The sequence below is a fragment of the Mesoplodon mirus genome (assembly GCF_964341445.2).
Source record: "Mesoplodon mirus genome assembly, chromosome: 5".
NCBI lineage: Eukaryota > Metazoa > Chordata > Mammalia > Artiodactyla > Ziphiidae > Mesoplodon > Mesoplodon mirus.
In genome coordinates, this window is record NC_138980.1 from 40,365,421 (window position 1) to 40,383,878 (window position 18,458).

Below are 18,458 nucleotides of genomic sequence, written 5' to 3' on the forward strand. Positions count from 1 at the left end.
GCCTGGAATCCGGTCCACTCCTCGGGATTTCACCCAATTACACCGCGGCTCCTAAGATCCGCGGAAGCGGAAAGGCGCCAATGAGGTCTTCGGCTGCATTGGCGGGGGCGGAGCTAAAATGCCAGCCACACCCCTCTCTGTGTCTCTACCTTTGGGATCCGCGCGTTTTAATAGGATGGTGTCTCCACGGGATCAAACTTCAGCGTCACAGCTGGGGACTGGCTTCGCGGTCCCTGATAGGCGAGCAGGAGCAGGTGGTATGTGGTAGGTGGGGGTGGAAGGGGGTCGGGATCCTAGAGAGCGCAGGATTCAAGGCCCCGGCGGGTGGGGCCCAGGCAAATGACCCCGCTCCGTTCCTCCAAGAATTCTATCGGGAAGGACTGAGGGAAAACAGGTGATGTGGGAGGGGGAGGGGGAGGGGAGGGGGAGGGGGAAGGGGGCTCGACTGGGGGCCTGCCTGCAATTGACACTCAGAAATGCATCTTGCCTTTTCCCCTCCGAGCCTCCCAGGGCTCCTATGATTCCCAAGTACCAAGTACTCAGTGTGATGTTCAAGGACAGACACTGAGCTTCCCACTACTGTATATCAGGCACTGGCATGGATTAATTTACTTAATCACAACAACCCAGTAAGGTGGATAGTATGACATCCCATTTTTATAGTTGGGGACAATGAGGCATGGAGAGGTTTAGTAACTCCTCCAACATCGCACAGCTGGGAAGGGGCAAAGCTAGGATTTGAACCTGGGCCATCTAGCTGGGGGGTCTCCTTGCTTAATCATCATGCTGTACTGCCTCTGGAAGTGAGGACCTCCCTGAGGCAGTGACTTTTGAAGTGGTAGCTTAGAACAGTTCAGGCAGAATAATAACTCCTACATCACAGGGTGGGTGTGAACACCCAGTGAGGGCTTAGGGTGGTGCTCAGCACTCAGCAAGATGCTCAGAAAATATGAGCTTAAAAAGGGATTAAGGAAGATCTTACAGAGGCAATGCTGAGTAGGGTTTTGAAGGGTATGTAGGGGTCTTCCAGGAGGACTGGGTTAGGGGAAAGATACCAGAGGACCCAGCAAGGACAAAAGAAGAGAAAGGCGTATACTGTGGCCTTTCTGCCTGAGTGTGACCCATGGCAAGTTGCCCTTCACCTGGAAGTTTTCCAGACAGACCTCCCCCAGGTTTCTCCAGCTGTGCCAGCCCTGACTACACTGGAAGGGCAGGGGGTGTGGATGTGAGACCCAGAACTGAGTTCTTTCCTGTTTCCAGCCACACCTAGTACAGGCCTGGGACCCCATTCAGCCACCATTTATTAAATAGATATGCTCTGCCTCTCCTGCTCACATTCTATGTCTCCCATTTACTTGGGGAGCCAGTTCCCAGCTCCCCGGCTTGGCTTGCCCTGCCTTGCTTGAACTGCCCTGCTAACCTCCGGCTGCTTCCTTCTGGACCCTGCCTCCAGCCACCCTGACTTGACCCGCAAAGAGCACCTGGTTGCAGACTTCTAAGGTTTTGCACATGCTGTTTCCTGCCAGGGATGTCCTTCCTTTAGGTCCCAATGTTAAGATCTTTTTTTTCTTTTAGGCTCCTCTCAGACCTCACTGACTCCTGTGGGATCTTCTAGATCTTTCTCACTGCCCATCCTAACCCCTGGGGCTGGGATCATCTTTCACCCAGCTTTGGCTCCTATCATAAATAAGAGGCCTGTGTTCAGGGCTGAGGCCTCTCTGGGGTGTCAGAGAGGTCATGAGAGTGTCAGGACCTGGGAGCTGGTCTCAGTGCAGCCCTCTGTCCGCCCTACTCAAAGCAACCCTCTTCTGGCCGGCCTACCCCTGGACCCTGACTACTCCATGCCTTGCTACTTCTCACCTCCGTCACCCTCCAACGTGTGTTTGCCTGCTAATGAGAAGTGTGACAAGTGCTGCGGTTCGTTGAGGGGCTGCCCTGGGGCTGGAGAGCAGAAGGGGCTGGAGTGCTCTGGGCTGGCCCTCAGGAAACCTTCACCACACACCCCCCTCCCAGGCCCTTCCTCAGAAAAGACCTTGGAATATACATTTCACTGGTCCAGGACCCCAGAGCCAGAGACCTTGCAGCTGGCTGCACCTGAAAACCCAGTGACAATTGGAACCTGGAGGCCAGGGAGAGACTCGGGGCCTCAGTTGCATGGGTCCCTCCCCAACTCAGACTCACAGAAGCACTGTAATGACCAGGACCCTCCAAAGAGGCATCACAGCAACACTAAGGTCATCCCCAGCGGGGAAACCCCTTCCTGCCGCACCACTATCTACCGCTGCAGGGCTTGGGGGGGAGCTGTGGGGGCAGAGTCCTCCTCGAGACCCCCCACACCCTCTGTCTTCAGCACCCCGAACAGCGCCCAGTGCTCAGCAGGCCTGCACTAAAAATGTCTTGAATGAATGGAACGGATGTGCGATTGTGTGTCTTAATGAGGTCCTGTCTGTGATTGTCTCTGGATGTGACTGCCTGTGTGTCTGTGGTTGTGTGTCTGAGATGGGCATGAGTGCATGCCCTGGGTCTTATGACTTAGTGTGCATGGCTGTGTCTGAGGCTGCGTGTCTGTGGTTGTGTTTTGATGACCATATGTGGTTGTGCGTCAGTGGCTACTGGTGCTCCTTGCAGACATTGTTGATGCCCCTAAGGAGGAGGGCCATTACCTGAGCGCAACCAGAGACATGGCTCTGAAGGCGCATGCTCTCAGGGGCAGCCCATGGGCCTGCCACACAAATGCACTTCTGAGCGTGTTCAGGCTGGGGCAGAGGTGGGGATGGGGATGGCGGTGGGGTGCATGCATATGCCTGGAGGCAGCTTTGCCTGCACTTGGGGGTCTAGGGCACCCAGAACTCAGCAGACCCAAATTATGTCTGGCCCCCACACACTGGGTTGGGGTGAGCAAGGAGGCAGACCAGGGATAAATTATTACTGCTGTCATGCCCACCTTTCATAGAAGCCCTTGGAGACCAGCTCTTCCAAAACCAAAGGTGAGAACCTTCCCGCTCAACAAGACTGTGGGTGGGAGACCTGCCAGTCCCTACCTCCACCCTCTGCCCCAGCCTCAGTGGACCCCCACCGTTGCTGTCCACTCATCCCTGCCCCATTGTCAGCTGACCCTTGCCCCTGACCTCGCCCACCATCCCTGTCCCTGACCTTGACCTCTACTCCTGCCTCTACCTCTGCCTCAGCCTACCCCAGCTTCTTGCCCTGTCCCCCCTCAACCAGACCCTCAGCCTCTACTGACCTCTGCCCTGACCTTGCCCCTGCCCCCACCCCTCCCAGCCTCGGCTGACCCTCACCTCTGCTCACAGTTAAGTCCACTGTGATGATTCCCAAATCCCAGAAGCTTCTGAGATGTGAACTGGAGTCACTCAGGTGTCAGCTAGAGGCCCAGACCAAGGTGAGCCACCTCAGCCCCACCCCCAGCAGTTGTTTCCCCCGCCCCCTCCACTCCACCCCTGCTCTCACCCCCAGGCCTGGCCTCTTCCTCCAGGCTTTCGAGTTCCTAAGCCACTCAGTGACCATGTTGGAGAAGGAGAGCTGCCTGCAGCAAATCAAGATCCAACAGCTTGAATGTGAGAACTGGCCAAAGGTCAAGGTAAGGCTGGAGGCTGCTTCTGTCAGGGTCAGCTGAGTCAGGCCAGGGTGAGAGAAGTTGGCTGAGTCTGGGTTCAGGACCAGAGTCTGGTCAGGGTGAGGGCAAGCTGGGTTCAAAGCTGGGCTCAGCGTGTGGGTGGGGCTCAGCCAAGGTCCCACCATCTCTGTAGAGGTGCTGGGCCCCACGAGCCGCCAGGCAGACAAGGAGAGACACAAGTGGGACGTGGATGAGGGACGGCAGGAGCTGTATGAGGCCCTGGCTAAAGGCCTGCAGGGGCTGCAGAAGACCCTGCATGACAACGAGGAGGTGCAGCGGGCCCGTACCACCCGCTGTCTACAGCTGTTGGCGCAGGAGATCCGGGACAGGTGGGTATTGCCAGGAGGGAGGCTGCGGGAGGGAAGGGAGGCCAAGGAGAGGGAACCACAGGTGGGATGGGGGAAATGGGAGGGGCCTGAGTAAGGGAGTCTTGGGGGCCTTGGAAATCTTGGGGGACAAGAGGAGGGGATGGGGGAGGCAGGAGGCAGTGCGGATGTGTGGGAGACTGGGAGGGCAGAAATAGGGGAGACAGGAGGTGGGACTGAAAGGGAGGCTGGAGGATCAGAAAGCTGGTGGGGGTGACATGGGAAGCTGGAGGGTAGAGGAGGTCGAGGGGGGCAGAGGCTGGGGGTATTGGAGGTCTGGGGGGGCAGAAGGTGGGGAGCTGGAAGCCAGGCAATGGGGGGCTGAGGGAATGGGAGGCTGGAGGTCAGAAGGAGAGGACACGGGGCTAGGGAGGGGTATGAGGTGGGGGAATAGTAGTAGGAGCGGACAGGTGGGTATGGGGAGGGCACAGAGCCTGGGGGATGGTAGTTGAACAGATAGAAACATGGGAGGTGGAGGAGGCTTTGGGGAGGCAGGTGGGCAAATGGGAAGCCAGGAGGTCAGGAAATGGGAGGCCAGAGGCTGCACTGTCCCCTCAGCAAGAAGTTCTTGTGGGAGGAGCTGGAGCTGGTGCGGGAGGAGGTGACCTTCATTTATCAAAAGCTACGTGAGTGCCCAAAGCCCATGACCAGGAGGGCGGGGGTGCTTCTGCAGCTCTGGCCCGCTTGAGTCCCCCCCCGCTACAGAGGCACAGGAAGAGGAGATCACGGAGAACCTGGTGAACATCCAGAAGATGCAAAAGACACAGGTGAAGTGCCGCAAGGTGAGCAGAGAGCATGGGGACCTTGTGTGAGTTGGGGTCATGGGGATCTCTGCCGGCCTCCACCATCAGACTGGAGCCAGAAGGCCTGGGTTCAAATCTCAGCTCTGCTACTTACTGCTGTGTGACTGTGGGCAAGTCACTTCCCCTCTCTGGGCCTCAGTTTCCTCATCTGAATAATGGGTGTAACAACACAGCCCTACCTGACCGAGTAGCTGCATTAACTGAGTGATAAGCACTTTGAAGGCGGCCTGGAATGTGATAAATGCTACATTACACGTTTCACCATCATCATCATTATTATTATTATTCTCCCATCTCCCCTGGCCTCAGGTCCTGACCAAAATGAAGCAGCATAGGTATGAGACATCCAACTGGTCAGAAACTGAGGAGTTGCCACCAGAAGGCAGTGGCTCCTGGAGGGATGACCTCCAGAAGGAGCTGGGTGACATATGGTGATGCCCAGCTCCCACTCTGACCTCTGACCCCTGACCCTCATCTGCCCTGTGCTCCTCCCAATCAGATCAAGCAGTCACCACCAGAACCTGGAACCCACCTGAGTCCACATCTCCCTCTCCTCCCAGGACTCATCTCCGCCCCTGCCCCCACCATGGCCTCCCTGTCCCAGCTTTGAGCAGTCCAGAGTCCCCCGGGGCCCCCAGATCCCCATCTCCCCACAGGTCCGCTGTGCACCTGCTGCAGAACTCCTTTGGTGGCCTCGCCATATACTCAGGGGGCCGCCCCAGGGCTGCGAGCCTCAGGGGTGAGTGGGGTTGAGCAGCACTCCAGGGTTTTCACACATGGAGGTCATGTTCAGAGGCCATATTTGGGGGTGGTTGGGTCTTATTCTGGGGTCACATTAAATAATGTTCTGGGGTGACATTAAAGAGTCCCTGGAGGTTTCATCCAGGGGTCACTCAGGGTCACTGTGATCTTTTTTAAGGGTCAGTGGGGTAAAATTCAGGTGTCATCGAGGTCATACTTTGGTGTCATGTTGGGTCACATTCAAGGGACATAATCAAGGATCACATAATATCAAGGGCACTGGGCCCATATTCAAAGGCCACTCGAGGGTCACACTCAGGGTTTGTGCCAGAATTGCACCTGTCCCTCCTGCAGGCTATAAGGGGCACCGATGCCTGAGCCCTCCACGCCCCTCCTGGGACTCGGACTCGGACTCAGACCAGGACCCTTCCCAGCCACCACTCAGCAAGAGCTGCTCCTTCCCACCTGGTGTGGATCCTCCCCTGCCCTAACCTACCCTTCCCCTCCTGGCCTGCCCTGGAATCCCAAAGTACAGGCCCTTCCAACTCCCAGCCTGGGCATCTGCTCCCTGACCTCCAGCCCTGGGGTCCCCTGGACGTGGCCAGCCTCTGACCCACCCTCTTTCTCCACAGCCTGAGCAGCTGGGACTGCTCTCCCTGAAGACCCCTCCAGAGAGAAAATAAACTAGCTGAGACCCTCCTCCACCTGTGGACTGCTGCTCCTGGCTGCTTCCTGTGCCTGAGAGTGACCCCCACAGTTTACTACCCAGTCTTGGGGAGGGTGTGGAGACCCCAGGGACTGTTCGGGATATATGGGCCTAGGGTCAGGGGACAGTGTGAGGCTGGATTTAGTATATGACAAGGTCAGGGGTAAGTCTGTCTAGATACGAGTGGCCAGATAGGCCCTTGGCGATCTGGTCTGCTGTCCCTACTGCCCAAATGGGGAAATTGAGGCCCCTGACCCTCATCTGCCCTGCGTTCCTCCTAATGAGATCAAGCAGCGACCACCAGAACCTGGAACCCACCTGAGTCCCGCTCCTCCCAGGACTCATCTCCGCCCCTGCCCCCACCATGGCCTCCCTGCCCTAGCTCTGAGCAGTCCAGAGTCGCCTGGGGCCCCCAGATCCCCATCTCCCCCCAGGTCTGCTGTGCACCTGCTGCAGAACTCCTTTGATGGCCTCGCCATATCCTCAGGGGGCCACCGTAGGGCCCCGAGCCTCAGGGGTGAGGGGGGTTGAGCAGCACTCCAGGGTGTGTGTGGGGAGATCATTCTCATCTCCGCCCAGGGTTTCGGCCCAGGGTCACGCTCTGACACCCCACCCTCCTTCCTCTCAGCACCCACCAAGGTCCTCCCTCTCAACCTCCAACCTTCGTTCCCTCCCAAATCTATTCTAAAACGCCCTGCCCCAAAGAGCAACAGAGGCCCCGCCCCGGATCACGCTAATGAGACTCCGCGAGGCCCCGCCTCACGGGTTATGCAAATAACGCTCCCGGAGGCCCCGCCCCTCTCCCCGCCGAGGAGTCTGCGCTGCGCGGCGCGGCGCGGCCCGGCCGGCCGACGGCATCTCCATCTCTGCGTTCGCTCGCTGGCCGGCCGTCTGTCTGTCAGTCCCGCCGCGCCGGGGCTGTCTAGGTGGAGCCGGGGCTCAGGCGGCGGCAGTCTAGACCCGGTGAGGGGGAGGGCCTTGGGGAGCCCCCTGTACCCCTTCTCGCCTGCTTCCGACCCTCGGTCTGTCTGGCCAGGGTTCGGTTCCTGTGGGTCGGGTCCCCTGCGGGTCCAGCGCGGGGAGGGGGAGGGGAGGCTGCGAGCTGAGGCTTTGGGACCGGGCTGGGGGAGGGGAAGATGGGGAGGGGACCCTGGTGAGGCTGACGGTGATTGTGTGGTTGTCGTTATGTGTCAGTGTGTGGCTGTATGAGTGATTGTGTGGCTTCAGGGGTGTCTGTGGTGTCTCTGTGACTGTGTCTCCTGTGGCTGTCATTTGCGGCTGTCGCCGTGGGTATCACTCTGATGGTGAGTGTGTGGTGGCTGTGTTGTTGGGGTCGCCTTTGAGTGGCCGTGTGACTGCTGTCACAGTGATTGTGTGGCTGGCTCGATGTCTGTATGGTTGTGTGCGTGTGACTGTCGTTGTGTGGCTGCTGTTGTGTGTTCCTTCTGATGGTGGGGGGGGGCCGTTATTGTGTTCCAGTGTGTGGCTGTGATCATGTGCCTTTCCTGTGTGGCTCTGTGTGCGAGTCTGTGCCATGGTCCATGTCTGTGCCCTCGTGTGGCCATGTGGCTGCGGTTGTGGATGGCACAGGGCGCTCCTAGGACTGTCAGTGTGGACGAGAGACTGTTAATGTGTGTCATCCTGTGCCTTGTAATTGGGGGTGTGACGCTGTGACCAGTTCCGTGACCCCCCCCACTGTGTGTGGTGACTCTTTTTTTGATGTGGCTCTTAAGTGTGTTGGCAGCCTCGAGTCTGTCCCTGACGGTGGTGGAGTGAGGGCTGTGTGTGGGGCTGTGAGGTGTGTGAAGGACCTCCTGTTGTGTCCCAGTGACCATGTGTGGGGGGACATTTGTTTGATCTGTGTGGGTGTCTGTGACAAGCCGTGTGCACACTGTGCTGTGTGTGTGTGTGTGTGTGTGTGCAGCTATGTGTAGTGGGTGTTGGGCACCTGTCTGAATGAGTGAGCCTGTCTTGTTCACCACAAGGCTGGCACCCAGCACAGGGCCTGGAACCCAGCAGGCCCTTGATCCTTGTTGGTGGGATGAATGAGTGCTGTGCGATGGTGTGTGTGTGTGTGTGTGTGTGGTGTTTGGGATGGAAGCTCTGGCTGACTTGTGTACTCTGGGGGTGCCGGTGTGTGTTTGTGTCTCTAAGAAGGTGAGGGGGCCATAGCCAGGTGGGCATCTTGGGCATCTGGACTCTCTGGTGACCCTCACCCCCACATGTCACATTGCAGAGCAAGCCACGTGGATGGGGCGCTGGACCCAGAGTGCCTCCCCTTACCTGCCTGGGCCTCAGTTTCCAAATCTGTGCAATGGGGGTGACCATCCCTGCCCTGCTGGCCGCCAGGAGTGGCTGTGAGTCTGTGGGCGTGGCAGCGGCCTGCAGGAAGTCATAGGGCCCTTTCACAGGTGAGGTTAGGCTGGGAGAATGGGTCAAGCAGGTGTGACTGCATTGGCCTCTCAGTGCTGGGGACTGAGGTTAGACTGGGGGGAGGGGAGAGCACACTGACGGGGAGATAGCCCTCTCTTGATACAGGAAGGCAGACGGGCTGGGAGGAGGGGGAAGGAGGGAGAGAGGGAGAGGCAGCTGGGAGAGAAGGAGGACCTGGCCATCAGCCTGAACCAGTCAGGCACAGCCCATGGGGACAGGAGAGGGAGGCCCCTGAGGGCCATGGGGGAAGTGGTATGGGGGAGGGGCTTGGTGGGGGTGGGTGACAGGGAACATAGGGTCTCCTGTAAAGCATGTGGGGAAAGAGTATGGGGTCTCCTAAAAACTAGTGTGGGTGAGGACCCTTCTTTGTGGGGGAGAGGTCCACATTAGTTGGAGAAGTCTGCTAAAGGCCAAGGGCATGGGTCCCACATGCTAAGGAGGCCAGGCCCTCCTAAAAGGTATGGGGTCAGAATCTCCTGTGTAGGCTGTTGGAGGAGAAGACCACTATACAATCTGTGGGGACCCCAGCAGAGGCTGAGCTGAGCAGGTTGTGTCAGGGGAGGCTGGTGCCTCCAATGGGCAGGGGCAGGGGCAGGGGCAGGGGCAGGGCAAGACCTGCCTATGTGGAGACGTGGCCAGAAGGCTCAGGGGGTGGAGCCAGGGCTCCTTGGCTGTAGTCCGAGGGGCCAGGGATGGGGGCCAGGTTGTGGCCAGAAGACTCCACAAGCAGGTGACCTGAGCCTCCCCTAAGGCCCCACCCTGGCAGTGCCACTCCCTCCCCTCCTCCACAGGCCCGGCCTTCACCATGGCGGGAGGGAGACCTCAGCTGAAGAGGAGTTTCTCCATCATTCCCTGCTTTGTCTTTGTGGAGGTGAGGAGCACAGTACCTCCCCTGCCCAGACCCTCAAGGGGGAGGAGGCACTTTCGGAAGTGGCAATCCGGGGTTCAACCCAGCTCTGCCCATCCTTAATGTGGGACTCTGGGCACCTCACTTACCCTCCCAAGCCTCAGTTTCCTCATCTGTCAAATGGGCATAATTACAGTCCCTCTCTCCTAGGACTGTTATGAAAGTAAAATGGATTAATTCATGGAAGAGGTTTAGTATGACGCCCTGCCCACAATAAGAGTTACACCTGTGGTAACTCTGGTATTTCTATCAGTAGTATTTTTTCTTTCTCTGTTGGTCTGTTCCTCCACTACCCACTCTCTCTCTCTCTCTCTCTGAGCTCTGGCCCTGTTCTCTCTCCCTCTTCCCAGTCCCATCTCCTCTCTCCTCTTCATCTCTCTCTCTATCTCTCCCCCTTGTCTCTGTCTCCATCTCTGTGTCTCCATCTCCGTGGCCCAGCTCAGGCCTGACCCTCTCTCTTCTTACTCTGTCTCTCTCCCCACCCTGGCTGGGCGGCAGTCGGTGCTGCTGGGCATCGTGGTCCTGCTTGCTTACCGCCTGGAGTTCACGGACACCTTCCCCGTGCACACCCAGGGCTTCTTCTGCTATGACAGTACCTATGCCAAGCCCTACCCAGGGCCTGAGGCTGCCAGCAGAGCACCCCCGGCCCTCATCTACGCCCTGGTCACCGCTGGGCCCACCCTCACGGTGAGACTGGGGGTAACCTGGCTCAGACTGTGGGAAGGGCCTTCCAGGAGGCAGGAGGGCCAGGTGGAGATGGGTGGAGGGCTGGGCTTGAAGGCCAGGAAGACCAGGCCTCGGTCTTGCCCACAGATCCTGCTTGGGGAGCTGGCACGTGCCTTTTTCCCTGCACCACCGTCAACCATCCCAGTCATTGGGGAGAGCACCATCGTGTCTGGGGCTTGCTGCCGCTTCAGCCCCCCGCTGCGGAGGCTGGTCCGCTTCCTGGGTGAGTGACTCGGTCAGGGGTCAGCCATGCAAAAGGGCTATGGGCCAGGCTCAGATATAATAAGAATTCCAGGGGGGGAAGGCCTAGAATTGTCATGATGGTGACTTCATGGGGAAATAGGGATGTGGGCTGAGGTCAGTCATGGTGGAGGTTCTAGAGACATGGGTGGGGCCTAAGCCAACCATGACGACAGCTATAAGAGGACGGCCCCAAATTGCCACAAGGAGAGTCTCAGGCAGAAAAAGCACAGGACGGACACCAGGGGGCCCTGGGGGCAGGGAGATGAGAACGCTGGCTGCACTTTGAATATGGTCCCAGCCATAGCTGGTGGCCTTGGGGTAGGGCAGAGCTCATCCAAAATGGTGGTCCCTCTGGCAGAGGGCTGGAGATCCAGCCCTGGCTGAGTGGTGCTCCAGGAGAAAAGTGATCAGCTCAGTAATAGCGAGTCCAGGGGCAGGTATAGGAGCCCCAGAAATGCCATCACGGTGGTCCTAGGAGGTCCCTGGCATGGGCCCAATCCTGATGTAATGCTGTTGAGGGGTCCCAGCCCAGCTATAATGGATTCCAGAGGAGGGCCCACTCCTGGCATATTGGTAATCCCAGAGGGACAGAGGCCAGAGGCCCAGAATGCCATCATGGTGGTCCCAAAGGAAGAGGAACATGGCCCAGCTATTACGGGGTATGGTGTTGGGGGAGTCCCAGCTATGCTTTAATGTCAGTCACAGGAACAAGGAGACAGGGGCCTATATGAGCCGTAAGGGGGCTCACAGGAGGACGGCTGCTGGGCCCTGGCATGAACCCCCTTTCCTACCCCACCCCAGGGGTCTACTCTTTCGGCCTCTTCACCACGACCATCTTCGCCAACGCAGGGCAGGTGGTGACCGGCAACCCGACGCCGCACTTCCTGTCTGTGTGCCGCCCCAACTACACGGCCCTGGGCTGCCCGCCACCCTCACCGGACCGGCCAGGGCCCAACCGTTTCGTCACTGACCAGGGTGCCTGTGCTGGCAGCCCCAGCCTTGTGGCCGCTGCGCGCCGCGCTTTCCCCTGCAAGGACGCTGCCCTTTGCGCCTACGCCGTAGCCTACACAGCGGTGAGCCCCGAAACGGGGGCACGGCAGTAGGGGACCTGCCAGTGGGCAGGAGACCGTCTGGGCTGGAGCCTCCAATCCCTCCCCGAGTGAGGCCAGGCATCACTGTGACACCGTCCCTGGGGCAGAGGCTCCCTCTCCTCCCCTTGGACCCTGGCCACGCCCCCTTGGTGTCTGGCCACGCCTCCTGACCCACTAATGCCACACCCGAAGGAGGCTATTGGCTCAGCACCCTGAAGCCTAGCCAAGTCTCCGCCATGCTACAGGTCCTGGATATTGGCTGGGTGACTCGGTAATGGGCTTTCAACTCCATCCCCTGGAGCCCTTGCCCTCCAGTTTGTCCTCGCCCTATATTGGCCTGGCCACGCTCCTGACTCAACTTCACTGGAACTTTCTAACTGTGTCCCCTGTCTTTCCCTGGTCGCACTCTCTGTTGCCTTGACTCCTTTTTCTGGCATTGGGGACTCTGCTTCTAACCCTGTCAGTGGTCCCCAGGGGTTTGGGGACTCCACCTCCTGGAGTCCTGGACCTGTCACTTGAGCCCTGACTCCACCCTCTGACTTTGTGGCCACACCCTAAGCCAGCAAGCACCCTTCCCCATCCCACCTGGACCTGGGGCCCAGGTCCCCCAGAGACCTGAGCCTCAGACCCTATCCACTGCTCTTTGGTGCTCAGGCCACACACACCCCCATCCCTGCAAAGGCCCAATGGGGGTCCATGACTCCATCCCCTGAACTCCTGTCCCCCGGGCTCTGTTCCCTGGAGCCCCTGGCTGGTGCCTCCAGTCCCATTGCGGCTTCTCAGGATTCTGGCCACACCCCCTATCCCTGAGTGTAGTGTCCGCTTGGGTTTGGGAACTGCTGCTGCCATGTCTCCTCTGACCCATCCGGCTCCTGCAGATGTACGTGACGCTCGTGTTCCGCGTGAAGGGCTCCCGCCTGGTCAAACCCTCACTCTGCCTGGCCCTGCTGTGCCCCGCCTTCCTGGTGGGCGTGGTCCGCGTGGCTGAGTACCGCAACCACTGGTCTGACGTGCTGGCCGGCTTCCTGACAGGGGCGGCGATCGCCACCTTTCTGGTGAGCCCCCTTGCCATCCATCCCTGACCCAAGAGGCAGGACTGCATGATGGTGAAGGGTGTGGACTCTGTACCTTGGGCAAGTCCCTTAACCTTATGTAGCTTGGACATTCTCATCTGTGAACTGGGATAATGGGACTGGGACCAAGGTAAGGCGAGTGAGGCACTCGCTTTGAGCACAAAATTTAAGGAGGAGCCAAAACACTCAGTAAACAAGATAAATCATATTTTAGTGGAACATTTTTAAAAATCAAAATTATGCAAAAACCCATAATGTCCAAAATACCAAAGGTTTAAATAAGGACAGGATCAGATCCTCTAACACAACTCGGCCTTACTTGCCTCCCCGTGTGGAATAAGTAGTAATAGTACCTATCTCTTAGTAAAGTGGAAAGAGCAGTGTTGGGCACATAGTAAGCGCCATAAAAGTGTTAGCTGTTTTTGAAATCCTGAGCCTCAGTATCCTTATCTGAAAAATGGGGATGGTAATTTACCTTATTGGCCTCAGGCCTCAGCATGCCCCCTCCCTCTGTCACAGGTCACCTGTGTTGTGCACAACTTCCAGAGCCGGCCACCCTCTGGCCGAAGGCTCTCCCCTTGGGAGGACCTGGGTCAAACCCCCACCATGGACAGCCGCCTCGAAAAGTTAAGTGTGGCCCAGGTAAGGGGGGCCGGGGGCTGCTCCCGGCTGGAGAGGGTGGTGGGTGGAGGAGGACAAAGGAGGCAGGAAGTCAGGCAGGCAGTGGGGGTCTCAGGGCCATGGAGAGGTAGAGGGATCACTCATCTCTGTGGACCTAGGTCCTGGGGGGACCATCCCACAGGATGCGAGGGTGGGAACCCCCTCTCCCTCCCAAGGGAACATGGTTAATCCTGAAAACTTGTTGTCTTTTCCATTGGGCTCTCTGCCCGATGAGCCCCTTGTGGCTCTGGCCAGTGGGGCCCAGGGGGCCGCTAGCCCCTTCCCTCTGCCTCTTTGTCTCAGGAACCCGAGGCCTGCAGGCCGCATTCGACACCGGCACGGCTCACCCCATCCAGTGAGTGTCGAGGGAGTGGGAGGATAAACAAGGGGACTTCCAGATGGCGGTCACTGCCACAGAGGTCTCACCTGTGCTCTCATGACCCCTCCCAAGCTTTCTAACCCCCTGACTTCTGATCCCTAGAGCCGCAGAACTGCGCCCACCGTGGCCACCTGATCCCCAGCTGCGTGTCCTCCAGGGCTCCAGCCATGTGTTCATCACCCCGTGTGCCCCGCCCTCGACTGAGGTCTGAGCCAACACCCTTGCCTCTGCCCCTGCCCCTGCCAGCACCAACCCCCAGCCAGGGCCCCTCGCCCTCCTCCCCTGGGCTTGGGGGGCCGGGCGGGGGTGGTGCCCGTGGCCGGAAGCTGCTGCTGCCCACACCCCTTCTGCGGGACCTGTACACCCTTAGTGGACTCTATCCCTCCCCCTTCCACCGGGACAACTTCAGCCCTTACCTGTTTGCCAGCCGTGACCACCTGCTGTGAGGCCCAACACCCACCCAGAATCTGCCCAGTCCCCATTTCTTCCCTGCCACGCGTGTGTGTGCGTGTGCTGTGTGAGTGCCAAAGCCCTTGTCCCCAAACCAGCCAGGCCCAGACCTCAGAGCATGGCTGGAAGGACATCCAGGGGACCCCCTGCCTCTCTTGCCCTCTGGGACATCCAAGTGGGCATAATTGGGAGATGGGTCCTTGCCTCCTAGGATTGCCCTTTTAAGGGCCAAAGCCTGACTCCACTGGCCATTGCCCAGCCAGTGGGAGCCCCCCAGTTCTCAGAATTCTGGCCAAAAGGAGTTTACTCCAGCCAATAGGAGCCTCCCCATCATTTCTTAGAATCCTCAGGCAAGAGGGCAACTCTAGCCAGTGTTCAGCGTCTGAACAGTGAATAGGAGTCCTTGGTTCTCAGAATTTCTAGGGTGGGTGGGTATGATTCCAGTCAATGGGGGACCGCCCATGTCTAAGCATGTGCAAAGGAGAGGAGGGAGATGCGGTCATCTTTCGTCATCGGGTCCTCTCTCCTCAGAGAGTCCAACTGGAGGGTGGGGGGCAGGCTCCCCCGTGGCAGGGTACTTGGGGTACTCCTTCCTCTCTCAGCCCCTCCCTCACGTGCAATCTCTCACCCAGTCCCTCCTAACTCCCAACTTATGCAGGGCTTGCCCCACTTCAGAGGTTTTGGGGTTCAGGGTGCTGCATCCTTCCTTGTCTGTGCCCAGGTCACCCCAAACCCTTCTGTTATTTATGAGGGCTGTGGGGAAGGAGTTTTTTTTTTTCTTAGAACCCACCCCTGTTCTTCACACTGCCCCCCATGCCTCAGCCTCATACACATGTGCCATCATAGGGGTACAGGTGGAGCAAAGAGGGCTCCCCACCCCAGGCAGCCAAAGGCAGTGGGCAGGGGAGACACTGCCCCCTTTTCCTGCCCCCTCCTCATCTTTAATAAAGACCTGTTTGTAACAGAAGTTTGGCCACCTGCCTTCCTCCCCCAGGTGGCAGGGTGTGGAGGACTTTAATTTTGGGTCTAGGTGTCAGTGAGGCTGGGTGTGAGTGAGTGTATTGTCACAGGGCGATTGTGGAGAGGCAGCATGGGGCTGTGGGGTCCGTGACTTGGCTTTAAATGCTGGCTCAGCATTTCCTGGCTGTGTGGCCTCAAGAAAGTTAATTAACCTCTCTGTGCCCTTGTTTCTTCATGTCAAATTTGAACAGCCCTACAAGCCGCATGTAAGGCACACAAACACACGGTGAGGGACCTCATAATGACTGCCTTCCCCAGGTGGCTAGCCTGTTTCTGACCATGGCCAGGGTGCAGAGGGCACAGGGAATTGGGTGAGGGGACCCTAAGGGTTCTAATAGAAGGGGATGCTGAAGGCTGTAGGAACCTCCAAGCTGAATCCCTGACTACATGGATTTGAGCAGGGGTTCTGATTATGGGTTCTGCTGAGAACCAATCGCTGAGGACCCAGCAGAGACCAGGGAAGGTAGGAGGGACATGGAGCCACAGACCACCTCCCACCCTGCATATGCTGTGGCTCTTAGGGACTTCAGACAGGCCATTCAGGGCACGGAGTCATCCAGAAACCAGGAAAGGGGAGTCTGCTCTCCTTTCTTTCTCGTTTATTCATCCATCCACCATTTATTCATTCAGCAAACACTATGGAGCACCCCCCCCCCCGAGTGCCAGGTGCTGTTTAGTTAGGCACGGGGGCTGCAGCAGTGAACAGAACAGACACACAATCCTGCCCTCATGGAGCTCACTTTCCAACACCTGAGAGACAATAAACAAGATAAATAAACTATACACAAAACCACAATTCCAAATTTCAAGAAGGTCTGGAAACCAAAATTTGTTTCTCATTTGTGGCAAAACCTGACCTGAACTGACATAGGTTATTATAGCTTTACTTTATTTAACTTTATGTGACTATTCTTATGTTTTGCCGAAGATAAAGTGTTCGACTTAGAATGTTATCCCAGGTCCAACTAGGGGTGTTATTCAGTGCATAGTATTTACACTGTAGTACCTTTCGAAAATCTGAAAAATTCTGAATTCTAAACTGTAGGATCAAGGATTTAGGTCAGGGATTGAGATCGCTGATATGTTAGATTGATAAGTGACAGAGAAAACTCAAGCTAGAGAAGACAATGGGACAACTCTGGGATGGGGAGACAGCTTGCAATTTAAAGAGGGTGGTCAGGGAAGTTCTTTCTGAGGAGTTGGCACTGGAGATGAGGTGTGAAGGAGGGAGGGAAGGGAGCCATGCAAGTATCCACAGTGTGGAGCTGGGGGGAGCGTTCCAGGCAGAGGGAACAGCAAGAATGAAGGCCCTGAAGTGGCAACGTGCCGGCTGTGTTCGGGGAACAGTGAGGACACCTGTGCGGTTGGAGCTGAGCAAGCGACAGGGAGATGGAGGGGGAGGAGGTGGTGGGGTGGATTGAGGGCTGCAGGGAATGAGATGGACGCATGAGAGGGCTGCAGGCAGAGGAGGAACAGAATCATGGAGCCCCCTGCTTCACCGCCCAGAGCTTCTATTTCCAGGGCTTGCACCCCTGAGGCCCGTGGTCCCTCCAGACGCACAGCTGCCTCCACGCGGGGAGGAAAGAAGCAAAACTTCAGCACAATGGACAGCGCCCTACCGCAACCCGGTTGGCGCTGTCCGTGGTCCTGATGTTAAGCAGAGGCCAAGAAAGGGTAAAGGCGGGGCTGCCAGACACAAAGAAGTGTCTGGGCCCGCTAGAGAGGGTGGAGACAGCAGCCCTGGCCTTGCACGCACCCCCATCCCAGGGTGGATAATTTTAGGTAGAAAATTCAGACTAAGGGACTTCCCTGGTGGTCCAGTGGGTAAGACTCCATGCTCCCAATGCAGGGAGGCCGGGTTCGATCCCTGGTCGGGGAACTAGATCCTGCATGCGTGCTGCAACTAAGAAGTCCACATGCTGCAACTAAAGATCCCACATGCCACAACGAAGATCCCGCGTGCTGCAACTAAGACCCAGTACAGCCAAAATAAATAAATAAATAAACATTAAAAAAAAAGAGGGCTTCCCTGGTGGCGCAGTGGTTGAGAGTCCGCCTGCCGATGCAGGGGACACGGGTTCGTGCCCTGGTCTGGGAGGATCCCACATGCCGCAGAGCGGCTGGGCCTGTGAGCCATGGCCGCTGAGCCTACGCATCCAGAGCCTGTGCTCCGCAACGGGAGAGGCCACAACAGTGAGAGGCCTGCGTATCACAAAAAAAAAAAAAAAAGAAAAAAAAAAAGAAAAAATCCATACTAAGATGTGCTTGCTTATTCAGAAGGCTTCTTGAGGGCTTCCCCGGTGGTCCAGTGGTTAAGACTCCGTGCTTCCACTGCAGGGGGCGCGGGTTCAAGCCCTGGTCCGGGAAGATCCCACATGCCGCGGAGCAACTAAGCCCATTCACCACAACTACGAAGCCTGTACTCCAGAGCCCACGTGCTGCAACTACTGACCCCACGTGCCTAGAGCCCGTGCTCCACAACAAGAGAAGCCACTGCAGTGAGAACCCCACTCACTGCAACAAAGAGTGGCCGCTGCTCGCCGAAGCTAGAGAAAGCTGGCGCACAGCAAAGAAGATCCAATGCAGCCAAAAATAAATAAATAAAATAAATAAATTTATTTTAAAAACTGAGCTCTGACTTATAATGTAAGTTAGACCATGACCCTCCTGTGCTCAAACCCTCTGTTGGCTCTTCATGGCACTCTATGTAAAAACCAAAGTTCTCCCAGTGCCCCCAGGCCTTTGCACTTGAAGGTGCCTCCACCTGGAATGCTCTTCCCCTACATAGCTACACAGTTCCCTCTCTCAACTACTTCAAGCCTTTCCTCAAGTATTACCTTCTCAGGGAGGCCTGCCCCTACCACCCTATTCAAAATTGCAAAAACCAAACAAACAATTGGCCCTTCCCTTCCCTGTGCAAACTTTTTTTTCTTTTTTTGCACACACTTATCATCTGCCCATAGACTATTTAAACTCTTCATTATCTCCTCCCTCGCTAGTATGTCAGTTCCATCAGGACAGAGATTTTGTTGTCTGTTCACCGCTGAACACCTGTGCCTCCTAGGTCAGGGCCGGGCACACAGTAGGTGCTCAATAAGTGTTTGCCAAATGAATGAACTAATCACTTGAGGATGCTGATAAACCAGGGAGGCACACAGACTGACCCTGAGCTCTCCACCTCCCTGTCCCCTCACCCTGCGGTCCTGCCTCCTCCAGGGAGCCCCTCT

General features: G+C 57.3%; 2 protein-coding genes across 8 annotated transcripts; both read left to right on the plus strand.

Moving 5' to 3' along the window:
* Positions 1-517: 517 nt before the first annotated feature.
* On the plus strand, positions 518-6,245 carry CCDC159 (coiled-coil domain containing 159; the record flags this gene model as incomplete). Its single annotated transcript, XM_082623237.1, is given in 13 exon segments — positions 518-535; positions 1,731-1,917; positions 2,014-2,234; positions 2,954-2,987; positions 3,312-3,400; positions 3,494-3,574; positions 3,770-3,963; positions 4,558-4,625; positions 4,705-4,781; positions 5,112-5,233; positions 5,459-5,541; positions 5,898-6,011; positions 6,176-6,245. Coding segments are annotated over 13 exon segments (1,293 nt in total). The 3' UTR covers positions 6,181-6,245.
* A 566-nt stretch (positions 6,246-6,811) lies between these two features.
* On the plus strand, positions 6,812-15,178 carry PLPPR2 (phospholipid phosphatase related 2). Of its 7 annotated transcripts, none has more exons than XM_082623833.1 (10): positions 6,812-7,212; positions 8,486-8,606; positions 9,474-9,553; positions 10,088-10,276; positions 10,403-10,538; positions 11,360-11,631; positions 12,528-12,704; positions 13,242-13,364; positions 13,686-13,737; positions 13,864-15,178. In XM_082623833.1, the coding sequence occupies exons 1-10, from the start codon at positions 7,018-7,020 to the stop codon at positions 14,205-14,207; spliced, it is 1,689 nt and encodes a 562-aa protein (XP_082479959.1). In that variant the 5' UTR covers positions 6,812-7,017; the 3' UTR covers positions 14,208-15,178. The 7 variants fall into 7 exon arrangements, with proteins under 7 accessions (XP_082479959.1, XP_082479960.1, XP_082479961.1 ...); XM_082623834.1 differs by having other exon boundaries at positions 11,408-11,631; XM_082623835.1 differs by having other exon boundaries at positions 10,163-10,276.
* Positions 15,179-18,458: the final 3,280 nt, after the last annotated feature.

What these genes read in the sequence shown, in the direction of transcription:
- PLPPR2 (XM_082623833.1), top strand. Translation starts at nt 7,018, where the DNA reads ATGCAAATAACGCTCCCGGAGGCCCCGCCCCTCTCCCCGCCGAGGAGT. An exon ending in GCTGGCCGCCAGGAGTGGCT is followed by an intron (nt 8,607 to 9,473) that starts GTGAGTCTGTGG and finishes CCTCCTCCACAG; the next exon opens with GCCCGGCCTTCACCATGGCG. An exon ending in CCTGCTTTGTCTTTGTGGAG is followed by an intron (nt 9,554 to 10,087) that starts GTGAGGAGCACA and finishes GCTGGGCGGCAG; the next exon opens with TCGGTGCTGCTGGGCATCGT.